This window comes from Thunnus maccoyii, chromosome 15, assembly GCF_910596095.1.
Source record: "Thunnus maccoyii chromosome 15, fThuMac1.1, whole genome shotgun sequence".
Classification (NCBI taxonomy): domain Eukaryota; kingdom Metazoa; phylum Chordata; class Actinopteri; order Scombriformes; family Scombridae; genus Thunnus; species Thunnus maccoyii.
The window spans coordinates 25,634,795-25,658,632 of record NC_056547.1 but is presented as its reverse complement, the minus strand read 5'-3'; the positions used below and the strand labels follow the sequence as shown (position 1 = coordinate 25,658,632).

At 39.0% G+C, this 23,838-nt stretch overlaps 1 protein-coding gene across 1 annotated transcript in view; it reads left to right on the top strand.

Annotated features, from left to right (window-relative positions):
- Window positions 1-6,433: 6,433 nt before the first annotated feature.
- kcnk9 (potassium channel, subfamily K, member 9) overlaps window positions 6,434-23,838 on the top strand; it is a 38,808-nt gene continuing 21,403 nt past the window's right edge. Inside the window, exon 1 of the mRNA XM_042435976.1 lies at window positions 6,434-7,058. Coding sequence (XP_042291910.1) covers window positions 6,446-7,058 — 613 coding nt within the window. The 5' untranslated portion in view covers window positions 6,434-6,445. The remainder of the gene's footprint in view (window positions 7,059-23,838) is intronic.

Sequence of the window (23,838 nt, the reverse complement as noted above, 5' to 3'; positions counted from 1 at the left end):
AAGAGGAAGGCAGAGCAACAAAACCCTTCCGGCAAAGAGCAGCTGAAAAGAATCATCAGTGAAGGATGACAGAACATCTTTCCATAGATTTGTTGTAGACTAGTATCATCCCTGCCCAGCAGGATCAAATATATCATCAAAAATAAAGGTGGGCATACCACATACTGAAAAATAAAAGAATGGAGTCTCACTATTCAAGGCTGTGCTGACTTTAGTTGCAGTTTCTTCTTAAATATGGACCTTTCATTATAGTTTAATTAGTCAAACATTCTGTTTTTTAACTAATTGGCCTAACTCCTCTTGGATTTTGTCTAAAAATAAATCAAATCATATTAAATGGACAGGGTTTGTAATTACTTAACATTTCAGTGGTATTTACCAGGGGTGTACTCAGTTTTGTTATATACTACGTATCTGCAAACTTGATATGTAAATGATCTCAGGAGTGGAGTGATGAAAGGGTTTGGGGGGTTGGGAGGGGTGTATTTGGGTGTGTGCTGAAGAAAGACGAGCGATTTGACACCTGCACTGCTTCTTCACTCTCGCGCCTCTAGCACTGCAGAGAGAGAAAACCTGCCAGAGAAACGCACAGGAATCCTCATCCGCTGCATGTTTACTGATCCACTGTGACTTTCTAACTTAATTAATGCGCTATCTGCCGCAGCACATGAGCTGGTAAATGTGAAATAACCTAACCTGAACTCTGAAGTGTGGCTGTGAGACTGCAGCTTATGTAAGAACTTTCTTCCAGTTAAAGTCCCCATGAAATGAAAAAAGCCTTTTTCACCTTGTTCACTAACCTTCCATGTCATAATATCCACCACTGTCACAATAAGTCCCTCAAAAATGGACATAATGTGTATTTTAAAGTTAAAATTAACCCCTAAATATTATCTGCTGATTAAACTTTCATACCTAGGTCATGTGATGATAACTGAGTCATCTCCATGACAACTGAACAACCTCCATTCACTAATGAAGACTTTGAGATGCACTTGAAAGCTCTGAGAAAGGGTATTATGTAGACTTTCATGGTGTCATTTTAGGAGGATTTTGGTTTCTCATTTTCCATATTTGAAATTTAGATTTAGAATTTTATCAAAGCTGTCCTGGCAGCAGAATAATCTCATTAGTTAAGTTGAACCTCCAAGGTGAGAGCCAAATAACCACAGTTAGGGCCCAAGGCAGGATTTTAGCTCTGCATCCAAATTGTTTTGTCTGCTGAAAAAAAAATAGAAGATTATTTTATTTTTCTCACATTTTCTTTATTTTAGTTTGCAGTTGATGAGGCCACTGAAATCTTGACACTGAAAGTTCATTCTTAACCTTGAAAACAGTTAAGTAAAGGTCTACTTACTAGCTTTTTCTGCAGCTTTCAATTACATCTCATGGTTTTCATCAGTGGATGGAATTAGCTCAGATGACATCACATGGCCCAAGTATGGAACTTTAGTCACATGATGACAGTTGATTGTTAGAAAGGGTAAAAATAACTAAATAGGACCCAGTGGACGCTTTCAACAACTACATAGTATCACATGGCTGAAGATACTTGGGTCACTTTATGATAACTGAGCTATTTCCATGACAACCGAGCACACTCCGTCCGCCTAAGAAGATCTTGAGATGTGCGTTGAAAGCTCTGGAAAAAAGCTGGTAAGTGAGTTAAGATCTTTTCATCACATTTAACAAACATGAGCGCATCAGAATGTATCTATTTCACAATGCAGCTATATTTTCTGCACTGTTTATCTCCCTTATAATGATCTAAAGGCTGTTTTGTAGAGAAATGCTAAATACCTTTTTATTTAATTTTTTCAATCAAATGTGTAGAAAAATCAGAATCGTTTGTGTGTATTTGTAGAATATAAACTCTTTCCCAAATCATTAAAATCCCCAAATTCACAGGATCATTACCAATCAGCATATTCTGCCTCTAAGTGATATGACCTCTGTTTGAAACATGTTCATTTTCTATATACTGAGATATCAGTGAAACGTAACATCTAGTAATCCTCAACATCTGCAGCAACAGAGAGACCATTGGTTTCTCTTATGTTTCTGTGAGTTATTCACTGCTGGGTCCAGCAAGGAACTGGCCACTAACTGGTTTCATTGTTTGACAGATGTGAGGTAGCTGCTTCTTGTGAGTCAGTTGATCAATTGGGACCAAAACAGGGTGTCAGCGCTTTTAAAATGCACAGAGATTAGAGAAAAATGAAGAAAAATGGTTAAATAATGTAGGAGTTCATTTGATATTTATTGGAATAATTAAAGCTAAGATCAGTATGTATTGATTTTGTTGATTTACATTGTTTGCTGTGAAGCAATATGTCATAAATACCTTGTTTATTGATGTGTGTATGATGTACGACACACAACATGCTATACAAAACAGCTCAAAGACAACAATGTATCTCCACACTGACTTCTTTCAGTTGGGGCAAGTGTGAAGTAAGAGTAACAGAAGTATTCAGCTGTCAGTCCTGTCATGTCTAACTTCTAACATTCATCACTGCTAATTGTTCATGTCTGATGTCTGTACTGTTAGTTTAGATCACATGAAGAGAAATCCTGCCGTCATGCAGCCTTCAGAAAAGATATCTATGCGTCTATGCAGGCTTGTATGATGAGCAGAGCGATCGTACTGTAAGTTCTGTGTCATTACCATGGAGACTAATCTAAGATGCTGCCATTATTAAACTTTTCTCTGAGCTTCTCCAGAAATGCATTAGCAGTTCTGTAGGTGGGCTGAGCAGGGACTTGAAATGTGAGAAAGGGGAGCTAAATATAGAACGACTACAGATCCAGACACTGTTGATTAGTGGAGCTGTTTAGACTCTTAAATTGCTGCATTTATGAAACTCTGTGATTGATGTCTTGGCTACTGTGTGCACTCGACTTCTCACTGAGATGAGCTCGTTCCTGTTTGCGTGTTTATGCCTGTGTGTGTGTGTGAGTGTGTTTTCATGGAAAGGGTGGACAATTTGCAGTTTCAGTTTCATTTCAAACCTAAAATTATCCAGACAGGAAAAAAAAGAATCCCTGTGGCAAACCTTTAAAAGCCCACAGAAGAGGAAATTATGTCAATGCATATAAAAAAAAACACTTGTAAACACATTAGTGATTCAGAAGTTCATAAAAGCTTTTACATTTGCTATTCTAATCACTCAGTTCACTCTGCAGAGAGATTTTGTTTCCTTCCATCTTCATTTTAAACATAAATAAGTCAGTTAAGATTAAATATGACAATGACAAACCAAACAGTTCATCAGTATTTTAGAGAAGACCAAACCTCATTTAAATAACAAATAAAATAACATCTTTCTTTTTTTCCCTTCAAAAAGAGCTACATTCAGACTGGCGGCTGTGTTCCTGGCTGTGATATATACAGTATGAAACTTATCCTCTGCATTTGGAAGTGAAATGAGCAGAATGGATTGTGCATTTGAAATGGCTACATACCTGCACTCTAAATGAGGTTTTGACTCGGGCTCTATGCAGGACCAATCAGAGTGCAGGAAGGATACCAGTCCAGGATGTGATTTTATGGATTTATTCTCTAATTATCTCCCAGTAAAAATGAGAAAAGTAGCAGAACATTTGCATCAGGTCGAAGAGGTGAGGGATGCATTTAATACTGTATGTACAGTATGGGATCCTAATATAAGTTGATATTATTTCCAGTTTTCCATACTATCTATACAGGATAGGAACTTCTGGAAGTGTACTTGACCATTTTCCTCTGTAACAAGTAAAGTCTGTTACTCTCTAATATTTGATGTGACCAAAAACAAAATATTTAATTGGTTAATTTAAAAAACATATATAATGAGTCATAATAATTGTTTGAAGTACATGTGCCACAGCCTGCTGCCTGTTAGGGTTAGCAGAAACAATCTTATCATAATGCTGTCCTCTGTTGATGCCAGTAGGTAAATTCAGCTGTCAACTTCATGTGTCAGTTACATAACAGCCGTCGTGTAGCTGTGAGGGATTAACTGCCTTGCTCAAGAGCACTTAAAGGTTTGAGATGGGTTGTGAAAGTGTCTCTTCATGTTGGGCAGGTGTGCACTTTCCATCCACAAAAGAATGATGAGAGCTGTCCTTTTTTTCAGCAGGGCTGGATTAACCCCCTGCAGGCCACTCGGGGCAAAAATGAACTGTGGGCCCCTGTTGACCCCACCACCCTCCATTTGTCCCACTCTTTGCGGGCCAGATGGAGGGTCTACACATTACTCAGTAATTAGTCATTTTTAGAGGTAACTAAATTAAGAGCAAATGTTTTTTAAACTTGACTCAATTTTTAAAAAAATATGAACTGATGATTCACTCTAAATATTTTCAACTTGAATCAACATCATACTATTCATCAAACTGAAGCTGATTTTTTAAAGTAAAGGCAAACCATTTATTAGCGTTGGGCAAACTTATGATTAAATCTGTTTTTTCTTTCTCTTTTTTGATGTGAGCTTCAGTGTGTCTGGATGTGGATAGTAGAAATGGCCAAGAGTTTTTTTTTTTTTTTTTTTTTTTTTTGCACCAAGTCTTGTATTGATGACCAATCCATTCTTGGACTATATGCACACAATATCACCCAATCATTTACATTTAATAACTAGGTCAATAACAATAATGGAATAGTGAAAACAGTGCAAAACACAGTAACACTCAGACAAACTACAGACTTTAGGTTGATTCCAGTATATATTTTTAATATTTATCCTCCACTGGATAAATATTTTAAAAACACTTTTAAAATGCAAAAATCAACAATCTTAGACAATAAGAATAAATAGTTTAATTGACTGTAGACTATTGGACTTACAAAATATTCACTGAATAAACAGCAACATTTTTATATATCAACAGTGTAAACTGAAAAAAAAGCCTTAAAATTCGATTTTCACTCAAGGGTCCCTTACAAGACAGGGCTTCAAGATCAGGTAATAATGCAAATGTGTGTAAACAAACAAGTGTGCAATGAATAAAATTGCCTCAAGGTAGCTGCCACAGTGTGAACGTGGAGCGACTGGGCCCTTTAAGGTTTTGGGGCCCTGGGGCAGTTCCCTGCTTTATTCACGTGGCAGTCTTGTTTTTTCAAGGCGGATTACCTATAAAATCAATGTATTTCTATTCCTCCCTGCTGCATTAGATGTGTTTCTGTGATTCCTCGTAGTGTGTGTAACACGACTTGGTGAGCAGCAGTGCGCTACCAGCCTGTCAGCCTCCAGCACCTTGGACAGCGCAGCAGCCTGTGCAGCTGAGCCCGAATTGGAGCGCACATTTCGCGCTGCTGCCGGAATGTAAAAAGCACTAACGTGACCATCTCTACCCAAGTGAAACCCGCTCTGTCCATCTAATGAGTAGGAGTGGTCACTGTGGGAGGGGTCGGGGGATGCAGTCAGTTGTGCCCCAGCAGATTTTTCCCGAAGAGAATGCTTCCAAGAGTGGGCAGACACTCACGCCAGAAGTCGGATGAATCGTGACACTTGGAAAAAGAGAAAAACAGAGACAGGAGGAGCAACGCCCACCGATTAGAGTCTGGAGTGTGTGGAGACATAAAGTGTGGAGCCTTCAAAATACGAGCAGTTCGTGACACGCATGGTTAACTCAGAGGCCCCCGCACGACCAGGGAAAACACATGTATTCTTTTCTTTTTTTTTTCTAAAGCAGCTCAAACTGATCCGCAGACAGTAAGGGCAAGGCTGTTTGGAGTGCGCATGGATGTGCGCAACGGAGCGTGAGTGCCAATGCGGGCACGCAGCGCGCTGTAGCCTTTTAACATTTTAGTTAATCCAGCACTAAAGTCTTTTTTTCTTCAGCTTCTGCTTCTACACATCCTAACAAGATATAGATTGGGGGGGAGACTCTTCTTTGAGATGGAACCTGTTGTCGACGATGATTTGTTGCGTGATTGGAATATTGTTTGAATTCTGTGACAAGTGGTGAGTTGATCCAGGAATAAAGCAACTGATAAGGGAAATAAGGCAGTGAACATGTTTGATGTGGAGATCTGCGCATTGTGTGAGTAACGTTTCCCAACTTGATGCTCCTCTGCGATACTCTGTGACCCTCCCGTCTTATCGACGACTCAGCAAATTTCTGATGAGGATGACCGCTGTTTGTGAGGAAGATTTAAGGATTTCAGGGACAGAAATTTGATTTTTTCCTTTTCTGTATATGGGGAATGGCTGCTAAAAATAGCCTGAATGCTGATGAGGCTACAACGAACAGGTTGGTGTTAAGCTGAAACTTAGAGACATGCAGAAAGATGCTCAGTTATAGGACATTTTAATTCCCCTCAAAGTAAGAGTGGAGCATCAAAGGAAACAAAACAGGATCTCTCAGCGATTATTTATTTGTTTGTGAGCTTTTATTTAGACAAGTTTAGTTCACTTGAGGAGGATAGAAACCAACAGACGATCTTGGAAGCTGTTTGTTGATGGCACTGCGCACCGGGAGGACTTGGTTTGGGCAGGTCTTGCGCAGGGTCTCTCGGCTGCAGGGCTCCTGGTCCAGGCGATCGAGCAGTCTCTTGTGTCTCTCCGCAAACCAGGAACAGGATCTAGGGGTCTGTCACCGGGATCACCATAAGGCAGGGGATTTCCACCGCTGCCCCGACTCCGGCGTTCACTTCGGCCACCGTCACCGGAGCGCACCTTTCTGCGCCTCCGCCTCCAGGCGCTGTCCACACGGCTTTCCTCACGCTTGCTGCGCCTTCCCGGGGAATCCGAGGGGACATGAGCCCCTCGGTCGCCGGTTCCTGTTGGCCATGAAGCGGCAAAACGTGCGGACCTTGTCCCTGATCATTTGCACGTTTACATACCTGCTCGTCGGGGCCGCCGTTTTTGACGCCCTGGAGTCTGACTTTGAGATGCGGGAAAAAGAGCAGCTGGAAGCCGAGGAGAAGCGTCTCCAGGGGAAATATAACATCAGCGAGGATGATTACCGCAAACTGGAGACCATCATCATGGAGGCTGAGCCCCACAGAGCCGGGGTGCAGTGGAAATTCGCAGGGTCATTTTACTTTGCCATCACGGTTATAACCACCATAGGTAAGTCTCAGTCTCTTTTCGTGAGTCCTAGTCTCTAAAACCAGTATAACCGAGCCTCTATAATCATTACATCACTGTTGCCCAACAGGACGTGGTTTATTATGAGGACAGTTACATTTTCAAGCTAATAAAACGGTCTGTAGGCAACAATTAGCCGGGAGCACATGTTCTTATATTCAGAGCCGTCACAAACATTCCGACCTGCTTAGAAACATTTATACTGTACCACAGGTCTTTATATAAAGTTTTAAGCAACATGTTGCAGGGCTCACTCTCTGGTCCAAAGGGAGTTGCACTGCGTGGATGAAGCTTTATGTCATCGCGGTCAAGCAACATGAGAATATTTGGATATATATTTTCGTCACAAATCATCCACAGGCTGAATAAAACTGAAATGTGACGTGGCTTGGCGCGCTTGAGTGCACTTAGACTAAGACATGCATATGATATTCCTCTGGTGCAGCTACAGTTGCATTATGATTCAACTTGTACTTTGACGGTGCGTCACCAAGATGCAGCGCAAAGTATGACAGAGTACTGCGAGTTTATATCCCGATATTTTCCTTTGTAAAGAATGTAGAAAGATCACACGGAGCTCTGCAGGAAGATCACGAGGCTTCGTGAACGGGACTGATCGGGAGTTCAGTTGTAACAGAAGCAGCAGGGATGAGCTGCAGTGTTGTGGTGCTGAAAGGACAGCTCCTCTGAGTCCAGCCGCAGGCAGGACGAGAGTTTAGATCAACAACTGGGATCTGACGTCACTTCTGTATCCACAATACTTTTCACATTTTATGGTATTATCTGGATTTTAGGATCGATTGGGAATTTGCGACAAACAATTGATGCGTAATCAAAGAGATGTAAGAAATAAAGAAAGCAAAGCAACAGTACTCTACTACAACCAGTGATGTACATAAGATGTGAGTGAGTGCTGGTGATCATGAGAATTAAAATGAAAATCACCCTGTAAGCACAAATCAATTCTGTTTTCTTCAATGCATTTTTTTTCCAATGATTACCCCTTCAAGGAAGCATAAATTACATCAGTTTGACGCTACTTGCGATGATGCATTTGCGTCAATAAGATTTATTTCAAGCTGCTGTGGTGGTGGGGTAAACTGAGTTTCCCTTTGTTGACGCTCCACCCCTGGCTACAATCAAAGCACTCTCTTTCTGCATTTTAATCACCAGAACACTGAATGAAGCTTTGGTGAATTGAGTTGTAGTTAATTGAATTAAATCAAAATGTGCGTGGCAGTATTACCAAATACAAGCTCAAATTCAACCTTTCAATCAGCTCAGTTTAGATTACTTGCAAGGCACGACATTCAAAATTAACTTCTCTTTCTACAGAGGTCACAGAGATGCGCTTTCTCCATTATGGAAGTCAGATACTATTATTCAAGATGAGGACTTTTAGCTGGGGGGAAACTAATGCACCAGGCCTGTCCTCCAGTTTGCCAGGCAACACTTAAAAGGGCTGACTGCACAGACCAGTGAAGGTGGATCCGTTGTTGTTTCTAGGCTACAGCAACGAGAGCCATTGTAATATTCATGTTCTGTGAAGTGGTTACATTTACTGTGTCTCCTCTGTGGAAAGCAGGACGCCTTTTATGCACCATCCAACTCTTTGCAGTAGTAACAACAGTTCAGAGAACATTCAGACTTCTCCTACTAAATGTGCAGGAGTCGACCTTATTTGGCCTCCTCTTTTCATGCACGCACCTGAGAAGATGCACACACACTGTTTAGATTAAAGTTGAGACAGAGGAATTATTTCATCATGACATGACGTTTATTTCGCTTCAATAAAGAAAAGGGCGAAAAAAATCAACACTGGCAGAAGACGTGATTATTATTTGCTGATTGCAAGAAATTCATTTATTACTTACTAAGTACAAATTACACTTCTTGTACGAACATAAACACCAATCAAGGATACTGACAACACAGTAAAGTAAGGCTGCATTATGTCCTGATAAGGAAAACATTTAATATTATAATTTATCAACTTTTATTGATGGTAATAACATATTTTATTATAATTTTACAATATTTTGCTGTCTAAAGAAATTATTCCGGACACATTCTCATTAAAAACCTGACAAAAAGAGTTCTTGCAGGGTTTGTTTACACATTCAAAGAGTTTTGAATGATATAAAGCATAACAGTATAACAATAGACTTTAATTCATTGCATTTAAGATCAATGGGATTATTTTATATGTGATTTAGTTTACCTTATAACGTCAATAGTATCATGCAGTACCTATCAAAACGGGGGAAATACTCATACTGCTACTGTGATATTGACTCTCCTGGGGATCAAAATCGTATCCAATGTTATCTTGTCTTTAAAAGGGTAAGTCTGGTAATATTCTATATTTTTCTCATTGTCAACAAATCCCAAAAAGACCAAAACCAGCAATGAATTAATCCTACCTATCCTACCTATTAGTAGTGTCTCATAGTAAAAACACATCAATGAGCCACAATGTTGCACTTCATTACCAAGAACACACACTGTAGTTTATTTTGACTCAATCCCACACACACACTGCACTGCTGCCATGAATACTCACTAAAGCACCAAATATGTATTTATCTGCAGCTGAAATAGTCCCCAACAAATACTCTCCTGTTAGGGTAAAGTTAGCTAAAAATGACAGTGTCTGCCTGTTACAATCAATTATTTAGCCATTTTTCAGAAAATTAATTACTATGTAAAATCATTTTTAAAGATTTGGCAATTGGCTTGGTGCTGAGAGCAACACATGAGAAACTGAGTAAAATGTTGTTGGTTTTGCTCTGGACATGGGATTTATTGACAGTAACAAAAAAATCACAACCCTTATTCTTCAACCATATCTCTTAACGGTTGTGTGATGCCTACTCTGTAAAATAGTCAACACTGCATTCTGCCTGCCGTATGTCTGAATTTTTGTAAAACTAGAGATAACGTTCCATAAAACTCAACTGTAAAACTTTTCTGTAAAAAAGAGAAGCAGAGACTGGACAAAATGGACAAAAGCATTACCCATCATTAGATGAAACACGACACAGTGATCTTGTCACATTTTAGCAGGTGTAATATGTTCAGTACTCTTAACAATATTAGCTTTGGGTCTGATGGAAGTTCCGTGATGCCAGGTGGATTGGCTGTACGTCACAGACAATAAAAGACCATGAAGTTAAGATAATCAGAGGAAAGTCTCTTTATGTCAGTTTTATATCCTTTTTGTGATTTGCCTAACACCATCTAGATACTCCTTATAAGGCAGACCCATTTCATCTGACACTGCAAGTAGTTTGATTCCAAAGCTAAGAATTATTTGCAGGTACCTAGGCAGTGGAGCTTTGATTTGATGAGTTCTCTCGACAATTGGAAAGCTGTGCTCAAACATACTGTTCAGCTGACAGTATGAGATGTATCACCTTACCAACTCCCAACTGTTAATGGTTTAGAGGAATATTTCCATAGAAATAATGAAACTGGATTTGCTCCAATGCACTGTATCAGCAGATTTTCAAATAATTATTTCGGACAGTAAAAGTGAACAAAGTAAAACTAGCTTTGTGAAAGAGGAAACTGCTGCAAAGATAAGGAAACAATTTGGACTGTGTCAACGATGAGCTGTTTGTGGAAACTAATTAAATTTAGTGTCATCATATGGGACTGTAAAAATAAGGTACAAAGATGTCTATTAAGATATGTGTTGCCACATGCTCGCTCTCTCGCTCCCGGATGTGTACATTTTCAGCCGAATAAATCAGACCAGACTCCAAATACCCCTGGAGAAATCTAACAATACAGCTCGCCACAGTATTTTAAAAGCCACCATTACACATCCATCATTTGTTCACCGTAAATCTGAAGAACTGTATTATATTTTCAAGATTCCCCAGTAACATCATAGCATTCTCCATTGTCATAATTAACTCGACACCCAGAGTACAGTATTTTATACATACAGGTGAAGAATTAAAAAGAAAAACCTGAAAAAAAACCTGAGAAATGCAGATGCTTCCGCATGGTCTGACAGGTCACTGAATGGTTTAATGAGTGTGAAAATGATGTGAGTCATATGCTACGTCTTCCACAGTCACCAGATCTCAAACAAATTGAACACCTATGGGAGATTTTGGACCAATGTGTTAGACAGTTCTCTCCGCCACTATCATCAAAATATCAAATTAGGTGTTTTTGAAACAATGGTGTTCATCACTTCAATAGAGTTCCACAGACTTGCTGAATCTACGTCAAGGAGCACTGGAGCTGTTCTGTGGGCTAAAAACACCTTCCTAACACACTTAATACTTTTTTTTCCTTTAATCTGTCACCAATTTGTAGTTATATTATTACTGCATATACACGCAGATCTGTTGGCTTCATGTCAACATCCTCTCCTCTTTCACCTGCTTTTTCTTCTTCACTGTCCTCCTACACTGAAATTGATCAAAATTAGTTAAAGCAAGAGATTCGTCCTGTGATGCGAATGTAAGGGAAGAGTGAAATAATAATGTAGAAGAATGTGAAGAAAAAGCATATTAACTACATATTCAAAATAAGTCCCAAGAGCTGCAGGACAGATAGTGGTAATATTAGTGGCAGCATCAGTTATAGGCATTGTAGTAGAAATACAAGCTGTAGTATTAGTAGTAGTACTAGAGGTAACAGCAATGTTAGTTGCAGCATTTGTAAGATTAACAGTAAAAGTAGTATTAGTAGTGCCAGGTGTATTGTAGTAATAGTGGCAGTACTGGTAGTGTTGTAGAAGTATTAGTGGTAGCATTTGTAGTGACGAGTACAAGAACTTGTAGCAGCAGCAACAGTAGGTGTAGAGGTTTTGGTAGTAGTAGTAGAAGAAATAGTAGCAGCAGAAATAGTGGCAGTAAAACTATTGTTAGTATTAGTGGTAGAGTTGTATAAGATTTGTAGGCACAGTAGTACAGTATCAATAGCAGTGGCAGTAGTAGTATTATTGACTGTGGCAGTGACAGCAGCACGGCAGTAGTGCAGTAGCAGTACTGATGGCAGTAGTAGTAGTAATAGTAGTATTGACTGTGGTGGCAGCAGCACTAAAAGTAGTAGTAGTAGCAGCAGCAGTAGTAGAATCAGCAGCAGCAGTAGTAGTGGTAATAGCAGCAGCAGCAGTAGTAGAATCAGCAGCAGTAGTAGTAGTGGTAATAGTAGCAGTTGCAGTAGTAGTAGCAGCAGAAGCAGTAGTAGTGGCAGTAGTACCAGTTACAGTAGTAGTAGTAGTAGCAGCAGAAATAGTAACAGTGGTAGTAACAGCAATTGTAGTAGCAGCAGCAGTTTTAGTGCCGACTTTTCCAAACTTTTGAGCCAAAATTAGTGAACTTAAACACATTAAAAATAAACCATTTCAATTTTTGATAATCTATACATCACAATATGTCAGGATTTCATAGTGTGTACAATACAAAAAAAGAGGGACTGACTTTCCGCTTTGTAGTAGTAATAGTAGCAGTTGCACTATAGATGTAATAGTAGCACTAAGCAGCAGCAGCAGTAGAAATGGTAATCTAAGTAAATGCAGTATGAAAAAGCCTGCACTTTAAATTGAAGACCTGTGGCTACACATTTACTCATGGAGGATTTAAAAAACCCTAATCTAGACCAGCTGTGATACTCTTAGCACATGTCAGACCAGCTGTCTTGAGGGGCCCATCTCGGTTGCCATGATGAGGCTATAAGAACCCTCCCTGCCCCCTCCACAGCACCCCTCCATTCTGACTGACCTGCCAGTTGACTCCGATTATTTCTGTGAATAATTGCACCCAATGTGACAGTTAGCAATGACAGCATGTGGTGAGCGCAAGGTGCTCTGACCGAAACTCTGGTCTGAGGGAGAAAAGCAGCTGCAGCATGCTGTAGTGTGTGCATACACCCACCTTTCTCACAGTGTTGAGTCGCTCATGTTGCCGGGAGACTAAAGACAGCTTAAAAGGTGAAAGTCATCTCTGCTAAATGTCTGGAAATATCAACATGAGTAGATACAGTAGATATGCAGCTTAAGGTTTGACTGATGTGGATTTGTGAGACTGAGATATTTTTGAGCAATAATTCATATTTTTCCAAAAATCTAATCTTTAAATATGTAAATTATAATTCCAAAATACACTACAAGAATTCAGCTTTTCCTTCTTGACTTATTAGAGTAGTAAAGTTTCTGAAACAACATTTAGACCATCACCACAACATTTCCTGGAACCCAGACTAATGAAGTTTAATCAGGGCAAGCAGCACTTCAAGGCCATATTAAAATGGCAGACAAAAACATAATTGCTTTTTAATGAATAATGTATTTGCTATGAAGAATGACTAAAAGAAAAATATGTTATGAGAAATAAAATTAATTGCATATTTTACAGGCTTTAGTTGTGAGGTAGGAAGCTTCATATGGTTCTTGAATGTCAAGCCATGTTGTATTTCATAAAAGGCCAATATCAGACAGATATAATGTCAAAGTACGCAATGCATGAGTAACATATTAGCATGATTTGGTTAGCATAAGTAAAAACAATCTGAACAGACAAAGAAAAGAGCGTCACCTACAGAAACTTCATCACAGCAACTGTCAGACTACTGAACACAATGTTTGACTAACATGCGACCTCTGGGAAGGGCAGTGCAAAGACACCACAGCAATTTCACTGATTTGTGTTTGATTTACAAAATCCGGATAACTAGCATGGAGCAATGAGAGAGAAAAGTGACAATGTGGTTTTAAAAGATAAAAAACTACTTTACAGGGATTGAGAAAATTATGTATTTTGATACCATTACATTGTAATCTGAATACTTTAAAGATGAATTGAAGCAGCATTCATTGATTTTTTTCCCCCCCTCATTGGGGCAGTAGAACATGCTAAAATTAATACCATATAAAGTTGTTATAGAAAACGTGTTAGCAAACAGTTGCGTACTCACACATCCAGAAGACATGTAGCAACATTAGCATTTATTTATAATCATGTTTGTGCTCAATTGAATGTAAGTCCAATATTCACTCTCCTTTTAGCGTTGTTTTGGTCTCCACCAATTTATGTGGAAAATATCTGGCTCTTTAGCTGCTAAATGCTCAACTATGTTCACAAGCTAGTCGCTAACTTTCTGCGTTGGTCGTTGGTGCTGGGCAGGTAGTATACAGTGGATTTATTAGAACTTTGTCAGTGAAAACAGCTGCCTGTTGCGGCTGGAAACTGGATTGAGAAGGGCAAAGTTTGCTGTCTGTAAAAAAGCAAAAGCAGCTTTGCTAGAATGCTAAAATGTTCAGTAGAACTGAGAAAGACGGCAGAGTTGGGTTATAATTCTCTGTGGGTTTGTCACTATAGACAAAATAAATCACCCCTTTCGCATTACATATAGTTACTGGATCCAGTGATAATATAAAAATAGTAATTTTTGCAGTCAGTAGATCCAATTGTGATGCTCTGTATACAGTACCAGTCAAAAGTTTGGACAGATTTTCTCATTCAAGTAAATGGAAAAGTGTATCCAAACTTTTGACTGGTAATGTATGTCATTAGCCACAATGAGACAAGAACCTAAGGAAATCCCAAATTAATATTCCAAATGTCAAGATAACTCACCAGTCAAAAGTGTGAAAATCCTGCCTTATTAACATATTATTATAGTTAAATGCTTTTCTTTTGTAGAGCTATACGAGTAGGTGCCGTCCTCACAGATAAATTCATCATCCGTCCTCTCTAATGAAAGCGCTTTGTGAAGATGAGTCAGATGGCGTGTCTTTGTTGGACCTATTGTGTCAGCCACAGTTTCCATTACGCTGCACTGCAACTGCCACTTACAGCACATCTTTCTGCAGGATTTCTTGACTTGCACTCACACATTAAATCCAGTTTATGTGCCAGTAGGACAAGTCCACTCAATGAGAGTGCATTATGAATCAAACCCATTCAAAAGAATTCATTATAGAGTATATGGCCTTTTATAAATGACATAGACAAAAAGGCGGGTAATCTATGACTTCCAGTTGGTGATTACCATTCAGCAGAAACATCACATTCAGCTTGTTTGTACTTTAAAACTCTCTAGTGTTATTTATTATGTTGTATATAACTTTTTGTTCACACATTCCAGAAAAACCTTAGCTGAAGATTGAAGATAGCTAGAATTTCATATATGATTTAGATGCGATATAAGAAAATATTTGACTCAGGCAGGGGAATAATGTGGTGCATTTAAGGATTTGGGTACTCAAATGTTTTCAAGGGGCCATTTGCATACAGTGTATGTGCTCTGTGGTAATACACACTGTAATCTTGACAGGGATTTTTTGGTGGAGTCTTGGAGACATGGAGCCTGTGGACGGTGGTTGATGTGTGTTTATGTGTGTATGTGTACATGAGTGACATGGTCTGGAGGGTGGCTCAGTTTAGGGGAACACACAGATTGTCCATCTATGCTGAATTTTGACACTGACTGATTGGAGAGCTGGATGTACATGCTGGATGTTTGCTTTTCCTGGCAGGCAGCAGGGTTCCTTCATTCTCAAAGAGAACCTGTTGATGGTTCTCCAGCTGTGTTGTGCCCTTTGTTCATGCCCAGCACAAGTCTCATTTGAACATCAAAAAGCACAACCACAAAGATGGTCAATAAGCTTGCTTACTCATGAATTTTCTTGATGACATATGGGCTGTAATACCCTGGGTTTCCCATAACTTAGTATGGATTATGTAAATCTCCAGTAAATCAAACACACAGGATTTCATTACCTCCTCTTTTAAGCAGGAGTCAATAAAATGATTGAGCATATTTTAAATCCAGGTGATTTGCTCATTCATAATGTATGACAGAGTTTCATAACAGGTGTATCTATGATGATTAATGGCTTATGTCATATTTTTTTTTTATTGTGCGTAGAAATGTTCTTTGCGTGCGCAAAATTATCATCGGATTCATGACATGTGCGCACCAGCAAATTTTGTTCAAACCACTGTTAGTGAATCAGAATCATTCAAAATTGACAGGTGTGTGTCCACTATTGGTAATTAGCATGCCCTCATTTCTCTATATAAAGAAAGCTCTGTTGGAGCAGTGGAGCAGTGGAGAGAGAGGTCAGTCACTGCAAAGTGGGCTGTAATGCTAAAAATGTAGAAAAACTTTACTGCAAGTGAAATGCAAACAATAGTTTTAGAAATAAACGCCAGAAAAGGCAGATTTGGCTGTTAAACTTGTCACTGGAACAACCGTTTGGCGCCCAATTGTGAATCCTGTATACAGCCTGCATACCTTTTGTACTACTACCACACATGGTCTAAGGTAGTTCTAAATTTGTTTGCAGAGTAAGAACAAATTCAGGTAAGAACATATTGATGAATCTCAGATTTGTGCTTAAAACGCTGGTACGCACAGTTTAAGCACAGATTTGTGCATGTGCACTGTTTGTGAATGAGGCCCAATGTAACGGCAAGAAGAAATCTTCAGAATAAAAGGATAATACACAGATTGTATGTTTGACAAATGTGTTGTTACCATCAAAGCAAAAAATAAATTGAAATAACATTACAGAAATCACACAGCTCATCATGTGAAAGGCAAACATAAACTCACAGCATAAATTCAGTTTATTTTCCTTCTTAATCACACAGCAGTGTGTTCAGAGAGAGTATGCCAGTAGGTTTGCATGGAGCTGTTGAAAGAGTGATACTTGGTATCTAAAGAGTTTGTGGTCTTTGTCATACAATACAAGCACAGGAGCAAAAGTATAAGAAACTGATTAACAGTGCGTTTATCTGCTCTAACGTAGGCTGCAAAAATTAGCATGCCCGGCCAGCTAGTGTACAACCTATAATGCTAACCTTGTGTTATTTACAAAGGCCAGTAGTATTATTAGCTGATTATTATTTTGAGGGGATATATGTTACATTAGAAAAAGACTATTCAGAACTGACACGTCCACTCTGTAGGTGTTTAGATGCTATCAGAGTTAACATTATAGATGTTAAAGGCTTAAACTCATCAGTTGTTCCTAATCCTCAAATCCTTTTTTCTTCTAAAAGTGAAGCATGCTGTTTGAAAATAAGAACACTAAAGCATAAATCTAACCATCATGTTGCTTGTTTAAATATGTTTTCATGGCATCCAAACCATTCAAGGGAACAAATGATATTTTAATTGCATTTTTATTTCTAAAACTACACTATAACACCAGGGCTAGATAGTGCTATGCTGCGATAGCTACACAAACAATGCTGCTCCTTTATTTCCATGTTTTCTTCATGGAGTTTTTCACGAGTTTTCATTATGTTAGCTATTTACAGCTGATAAAATGTGCAGTCATTGTTTCAGCTGACATAATCCATGCTCATCTGCTAGAAATTAGAAGACTGCTTTTGTTTACTTCTGAGTGAAATTAAAGACTTAGTGTTGCAAAAAATACAGCAATATTTCCAGTGATAAATCTGTACCTGTTGCCTGACTGGAAAATTCACCTCCATTGTATTTGCATCCTGACACAACAGAGAGAGATTCCATGCATGTCAACACACATAAAAAGATTTGGTGAATTCACAAACCACCAAAGGTTTAAACCATATGACAATCTGCATTTTCCCACAGGAGGGCAATGGCCTTGTTTCATAACCTGGGTGACAATTTAATCAGTTGAGGATGATCAGTATGTAGCGTCTGAACACATCATCCATTATTTAATACTCAACCTAAGTAATCACTTGTCTGCTTTGCTTCAAAACAATTTAACGTGTTATAATGTTCTTTTTAATTCATTTCATAAACTAGGAGTAATTTGTTTACATCAGTCTTTGCATGTGGAATTTTAAATCATAGTGTTTTGCCTTTTTCACTGTTTGATTTAGTATTTTCATGAAGGAACGTCTATTAAAAAACAAACAGGACTATTTCTTGAATAAGGGAAGATTCTGTTGTCATCCTTGGATCTCTGGTGTTAAATTACCTGGACGTATCCAGTAAGTTCTATCAAAGATTAATGGAGTGTTGCTGAAGTGTTCAGTGGTTTTGTTCACTTGACATTTTATTTCCATGTTTCCAATTTATGAGATCAAATCTGTGCTGTAAATTAACACCTTAGTTTTTGGCAGACTGCTGTAATGTCTTAGAGTGTTAGATGAATTTGTACTAGCCTTTCCTCTTGAAACAAGAAAGTTGTTAATATACTGTCTGACTGCTGCTTATTGAAAAATGATTTGAGGCATTCACCCTAGTTGCACTTTGTAGCCAGTAGATTATTTTCACTTTGCCAGAGCGTCCTACCGGGAGCTTGATGGAGGTCTCCACACAGATCGATGGGAATGTGTTCCTGTGGTGCTGATGCTCTCTGTGGGAGTCACTGGCTCTGGAGCCGGCTGGTCTGTTTTCACTGCTCAGAGGGTAAACTGTGCACACAAGTTCCCTCGGTACAGCACAGTTTGCCCCTGTAGCTCTATCCTCAAAAACAAATGACATGAGATGGGCTTTTTCATCCACAACAGAGATATAAGGGAGTATTTCTTCTAGTTTTCTAGTATTCTTCTAGTATTTCCAAGTATGGCCTCATCTTAAAGGGAAATTCTGGATTATACACACTGGGTATTATTTGCATAGATTTGGCCATCATTCCTGTCTGTAATCAAAAGTTAATTCTCATCAGTTAGCTGCTGAGATCAAAGAGAGGTTGTAGAAGCAAATCTACAAGCTTGTTTACAGCCTGTCTGATTGAGTTTGTTGTTGTGATGTTGTGTACCCAGATTTCAGCAGTTACTTTAATAAGCTAACAATAAACTGCAATTTGACTTTAAACCTGTATTTTTTTCCACTTGGGGCAGCACAACAACAAAGCACTGTCCTTTTAAAGTTGGTACAGTGAATGTGCTAGAAAACAGTTACTATTTACAGCTACTATTCCGTGTAAACACCATATTTATGTTATTTCATTCACAGTGAAAGATCGCGGTGAGCAGAAAGTTTGCGGTGGAAATGTCTTTGCCAAATGTGTATTACTGAAACGAGGAGATAAATTAGCTTTTTCCAACTTGCTTCATGATGTTGCCAGTCAATCTCGCATTGACATCTGCATCAGCAACATGTAGTAAAAAACACAAGCAGTCCATGCTGATCAATCACAGTTCTTGCGGTCCTCCCTCAGAATCTCTGTAGCATTGTAGACCTGCCGTGTAGTTACATGGAGGAGGAGCACATTAGCTATGATGTAGTCTACAATGTAGCTACAGACCCTATGCATGTTGCCACCCAAAAGCACAACACAGTCAAGTATTAGTGAAGTTTTAGCATTCATTTGCAGTCCAATATTAACTGTCCTTGTAGCTCTGTTTTTGTTTCCACCAACTCCACAGGGAAATAGCTTGTGTTTTACCTGCTAAATGCTTTACTTTCACCAGCTATTTGCTAACTATGTTTGCTGTTTGGGGCTAAGAAGGAAGCGTACAGTGGGTTTATCTGAGCTTTTTCTTAGAAAACAATGAGAAAACTACACTTATGAAACCGCTGAGAGCGAACCAAAACAACCACTGCTTGCAGTGAGACCAAGACAATGAGCTGAAAGAGGCTAAAGTGCTCTGTAGAGCTGAGAGAAACTGCCATGCTATGTGTTACTATAAGTTACCCTTTTAAGCTCTACATCAAGGGTCAGGCCACAATAAAGATTTCTGCTTTTCTTTTTCTGATTCAAGTCAGGCACTATGACAGCTATACTGAATTTTTTATTTGCATCAATAGCAGCCAGGTTAAGCCACACATGTCACCTGGAGACAGAGGCCTTAAAGCTACAACTGTAAGTTAACTTTTAACCCAATTCCTTTCTGGCTCGACGCCTGTCACTCATCGCAAAGAGCTATAAACAGCAACTAGCTTGAGGCTAAAGTAAGCAGGATCCATCACACTACAACAAGAGATGAAGAAGCAGCTAGCAAACACACGCAATGTGAAATGAACAGACAGAACAGGTTTTATGTGGATCATCTTTAGCTTCACTGCACAGTTCCTACTGCTGTCCTCAATCGTTGTTGGTGCTACTTCCAAGCACTGTGGCACTGATTCGATCCATCATAACAATGTCAATGGCTTGTGGCCAGCATTTTATGAGTGTCTTCTCATCTGTGTGAAGAGAGAAGAATCTACTATAGAGATAAATGTATTCAAATACCCACAAGCCAGCAAGAGGCTTCCTTTTACCCTTTGAGTTTCTTAGAGGATTCAAGTGGTAGCGACTGGTTGTTCCACTCCAGCACAGACGAAGCAGAGTGGAGTGACAAGCACAGTGGGCTCATCGAGGCTCAAGTGGGCCAGTGTGAGTGGAGAGTGGGGTTGGTGAGCTGTTGCTTGATGAACCGTAGTACCTGTTTGCAGTCAGAGGCCTGGGTCCAGGTGGTGTCCTTCTTAAGCAGCTGGCAGAGAGACATCATGTTGGCTAAACACTGAGGAGGAAAATGGAGGTAGACTGTGGAAGAAGAGAAAAGGATAGAGGGACAGATCCTCAACAAATAAAGGGTTGGTTGACATATATCTAAGGCACAACAAGCACGATTTGTACTGTCCCATCATTTATCTATGAGGAATTATCACAATGACTAAGCAGCTGAAATTTCCGACTTTCAGAATCTTTGAGATGTAAAAATACAAGAATTCCTATGTTATTCAATGCACCTGTTTTACCTGCTCTAACAAATGTTCACAATGAGCTTTGCACCAATAAACTGCAGTATGACTTAATATCACTAAACCTAACTTGAAACCTTGATGTACCAATTTTATATATTACATATCTTGTGACTCTCATAATTTTTCATGAAAATAAAAATAACACGGAGAACACCCGCTGCAAAAGGGTCTGTTATTAATTATACACAAATATTAATGCAGTTATTTCTTTGAAATATTGATATGAGAACTTTAAATATTGCAGTGTCTTATAACATGCATGTTGGGCTTAGTAATGTATGAGACAAGATGGTATCAAAGTTCAGGTTTTAAATTTTGTACATTCTGTAACACTGCCAAATAACGACTTACAGTGCAAGAGATTTGAATTCATGCTGTAAATGTTGTTAGACTATGAGAAAAGAAAACTTAAAGAAAAAATTCTTAGTTAAATCTTAAATGTTTATAATTTTGGTCATTACTTTTTTCTTTCCATGATGACAAGAAGTATATGATAACTGATTCCTCAGTGCCATAGACCTCCATTATTGTCCCAAACTATTGTAAACACTCAATTGTCTATCAATTGTGTATTAATCCGCAGCTACAAATAGTCCCCAGCAAATGCACCCTTTTCTTCCATTTTGAGTAACATTTGCTAAAAACTACAGTGCCCTGCTGTTTTAAGGAATTACTGAACCTTTTAAAAAAATTAAACTATATATTAATAACCTGTTTTTAAAATTGTATGTCTTCACAAGGAACCAATGGGCTTGGATAGGAAAGTATTGAGAGATGGACTACTAACACATTGTTGGTTTTGGTCTTTTCATTGGATTTGCTGACAATACAAAAATATAGAATAGCACCAACCTTATAGTTTTCAGTATCTTGCATTGTGAATATATTTAGTTTTTTTCTGTCATTATCATACTTTAGATCTTAGAAATTTATCAGGTCTAACTCTTATTTCCCAACAGTCAGGGAAGCAAGTGGGCAATGCAACACGAGTTCTGACATTTACCTCACATCAGCCATTGGCTGCCAGTTGCCTTTTGATCCACTATGGCTGCCCCAGGCTGAGTCAGCATGACACAGTACCCAGCTGCCAAACTGCTGGGTGTCCCTCCTTGCTGCTTAGACACAAGAGGGATTTGCATTTCATCTTATTGTTATGTTAGTACACTCTATTCCTGCAGTCACACATCATGCTGCTTTTCCTCTGACACAATGTCCCCCTTAAGCACCCGCACATAAAACTCCAGGGTAATTTATGTAATTTGTCAGCGGGAACAGTAAGAGTGCAGATGACCAATGCTACTCCATCACTACCACCTGCTGTTAATTCTCTCCTGCTGGACCCTGACAATCATCTTCTCCCTGTAGCTCTGCACTGTAATGCACTCCCACACAGTCTTATCACAACCACTTTATTCCATCTGTAGAAAGAGTGGGAGTGTGTGGTCTCCTGTATGAGTTATTGCCACAGAACAGCAGCATGAAATCAGCGTCGGCGGCTTGTGCACAGTGTGTGGTCCGCTAGCGTTTTTGAGTAGTGTCTCTGATACTAAATGCAGTACCCCTGGAGGTTGGAAAACAAATACAGTACTATAGCACAGTGACAGTAGAACTACACAGGTTGGAAAAAATTAAAAATGAACCAGCGGGATGAGGGGTATAATTCTCACAGCATCACCTGCAGTTTGCATGGCATTGCTGTGTGAGCATGTGAACACTGTTTGTTTTCAATTGTGTGATGATTCATGCATTTTAAATAAAATTATATATTGTAAGTGATAATTAGCTGAATTAATATTTTGATGCACAATACACAATATTCAACAGTACAGGTGTTCGGTTTGTTCAGTGTAATCATGATGTACACGATGATTTATGTAAATACAAAGCTTGAGCAGTTGCATGTCATTACATGTGTATTATAAATGCAGATCTGTCACAGAATTAATTGCGACCAAGTCCAGTAAAAGTGATGCAAAGTATACTGAGCAGAGTTGAAGGGGAAAAACAGGAAAGCCAGCTTGCAGCCACTTCTGTTTGGCTGTGTTCAGCCTTGAGAGACCACGTGACAAACGAGCTGTAGTGTGGAGCCAAGAGGCAACTAGCTGACCATTAGTGAAGGCTGCCCAGCTGCTGTGGTTCAACATAATGACAGACCTGCTGGGACTAACATCGCATGTCTCCATCTCGCAAAAATACCCGAGACATCAGTTTGCGATGACCTTCTGACTAAAGCAAAACATATCAGTGTTACAAGTCTGTTGGCAGAGAGGCAGCAGGGCACACCAGGCCAAGTGGTGTCAGTTTCTCTGGGGAGGTGATTTTAGTGAGAACGCGAGTGCCTGTTGCTTAGCAGCACTCAATGGCCGTATTTCCCGATGCTGGGCAATGAGCTTCATTAGGTGAAGCCTAACAGGGGATATAGAGTGACACCTGGGACAGCTCAGAGTCCTGCCAGGAGCAGGCTGCAGGATGTGAGTGCGACATGCCTTTAAATATCTGAAGAAACTGTAATGATTCAGCATTGTGAGGATTGTGATGACCACACTAGGCTACAGCTGCTATAGAATGCACTCAGTCTAGTGTTCTCTACAGAGGTTTAATTGACATTTTAACATACTGTTACTCTGCTCCGAGTTTCCCCCGATTCTCTAGTTCATCTGGTAAAACATAATGCTACAATTAATCTTGCCTGAAGCACATTTACAGAGAAAAATCCATACCAGGGTAGAGCAATATTAGTAATTTATTTATGTTTTTCATTTTTAATTTTATTCATTAATTTTTGCACATACAAACAGCATCAAATCACATAACAAATGCAAAAACAGATGTGAAACCAGGAATAAAGAAGCCATATGCTTTTATAGTGGACCACTGCTAAAAATAAAATGAAAGACATACAAAATAAACACACAATATATTGACAAAAATGAAATACTCATATAAAATGAACAGGGCAGTGCAGACACTGATCATATACATAAAAATGGGAAGATAAAGCAGAATGTAATAACCAGATGATAGACATGACTTTTTCACATTTTGCAATTATTGCAAGTGTTTTGTATTCCATTTGTGTACATTATGATATCTCAGA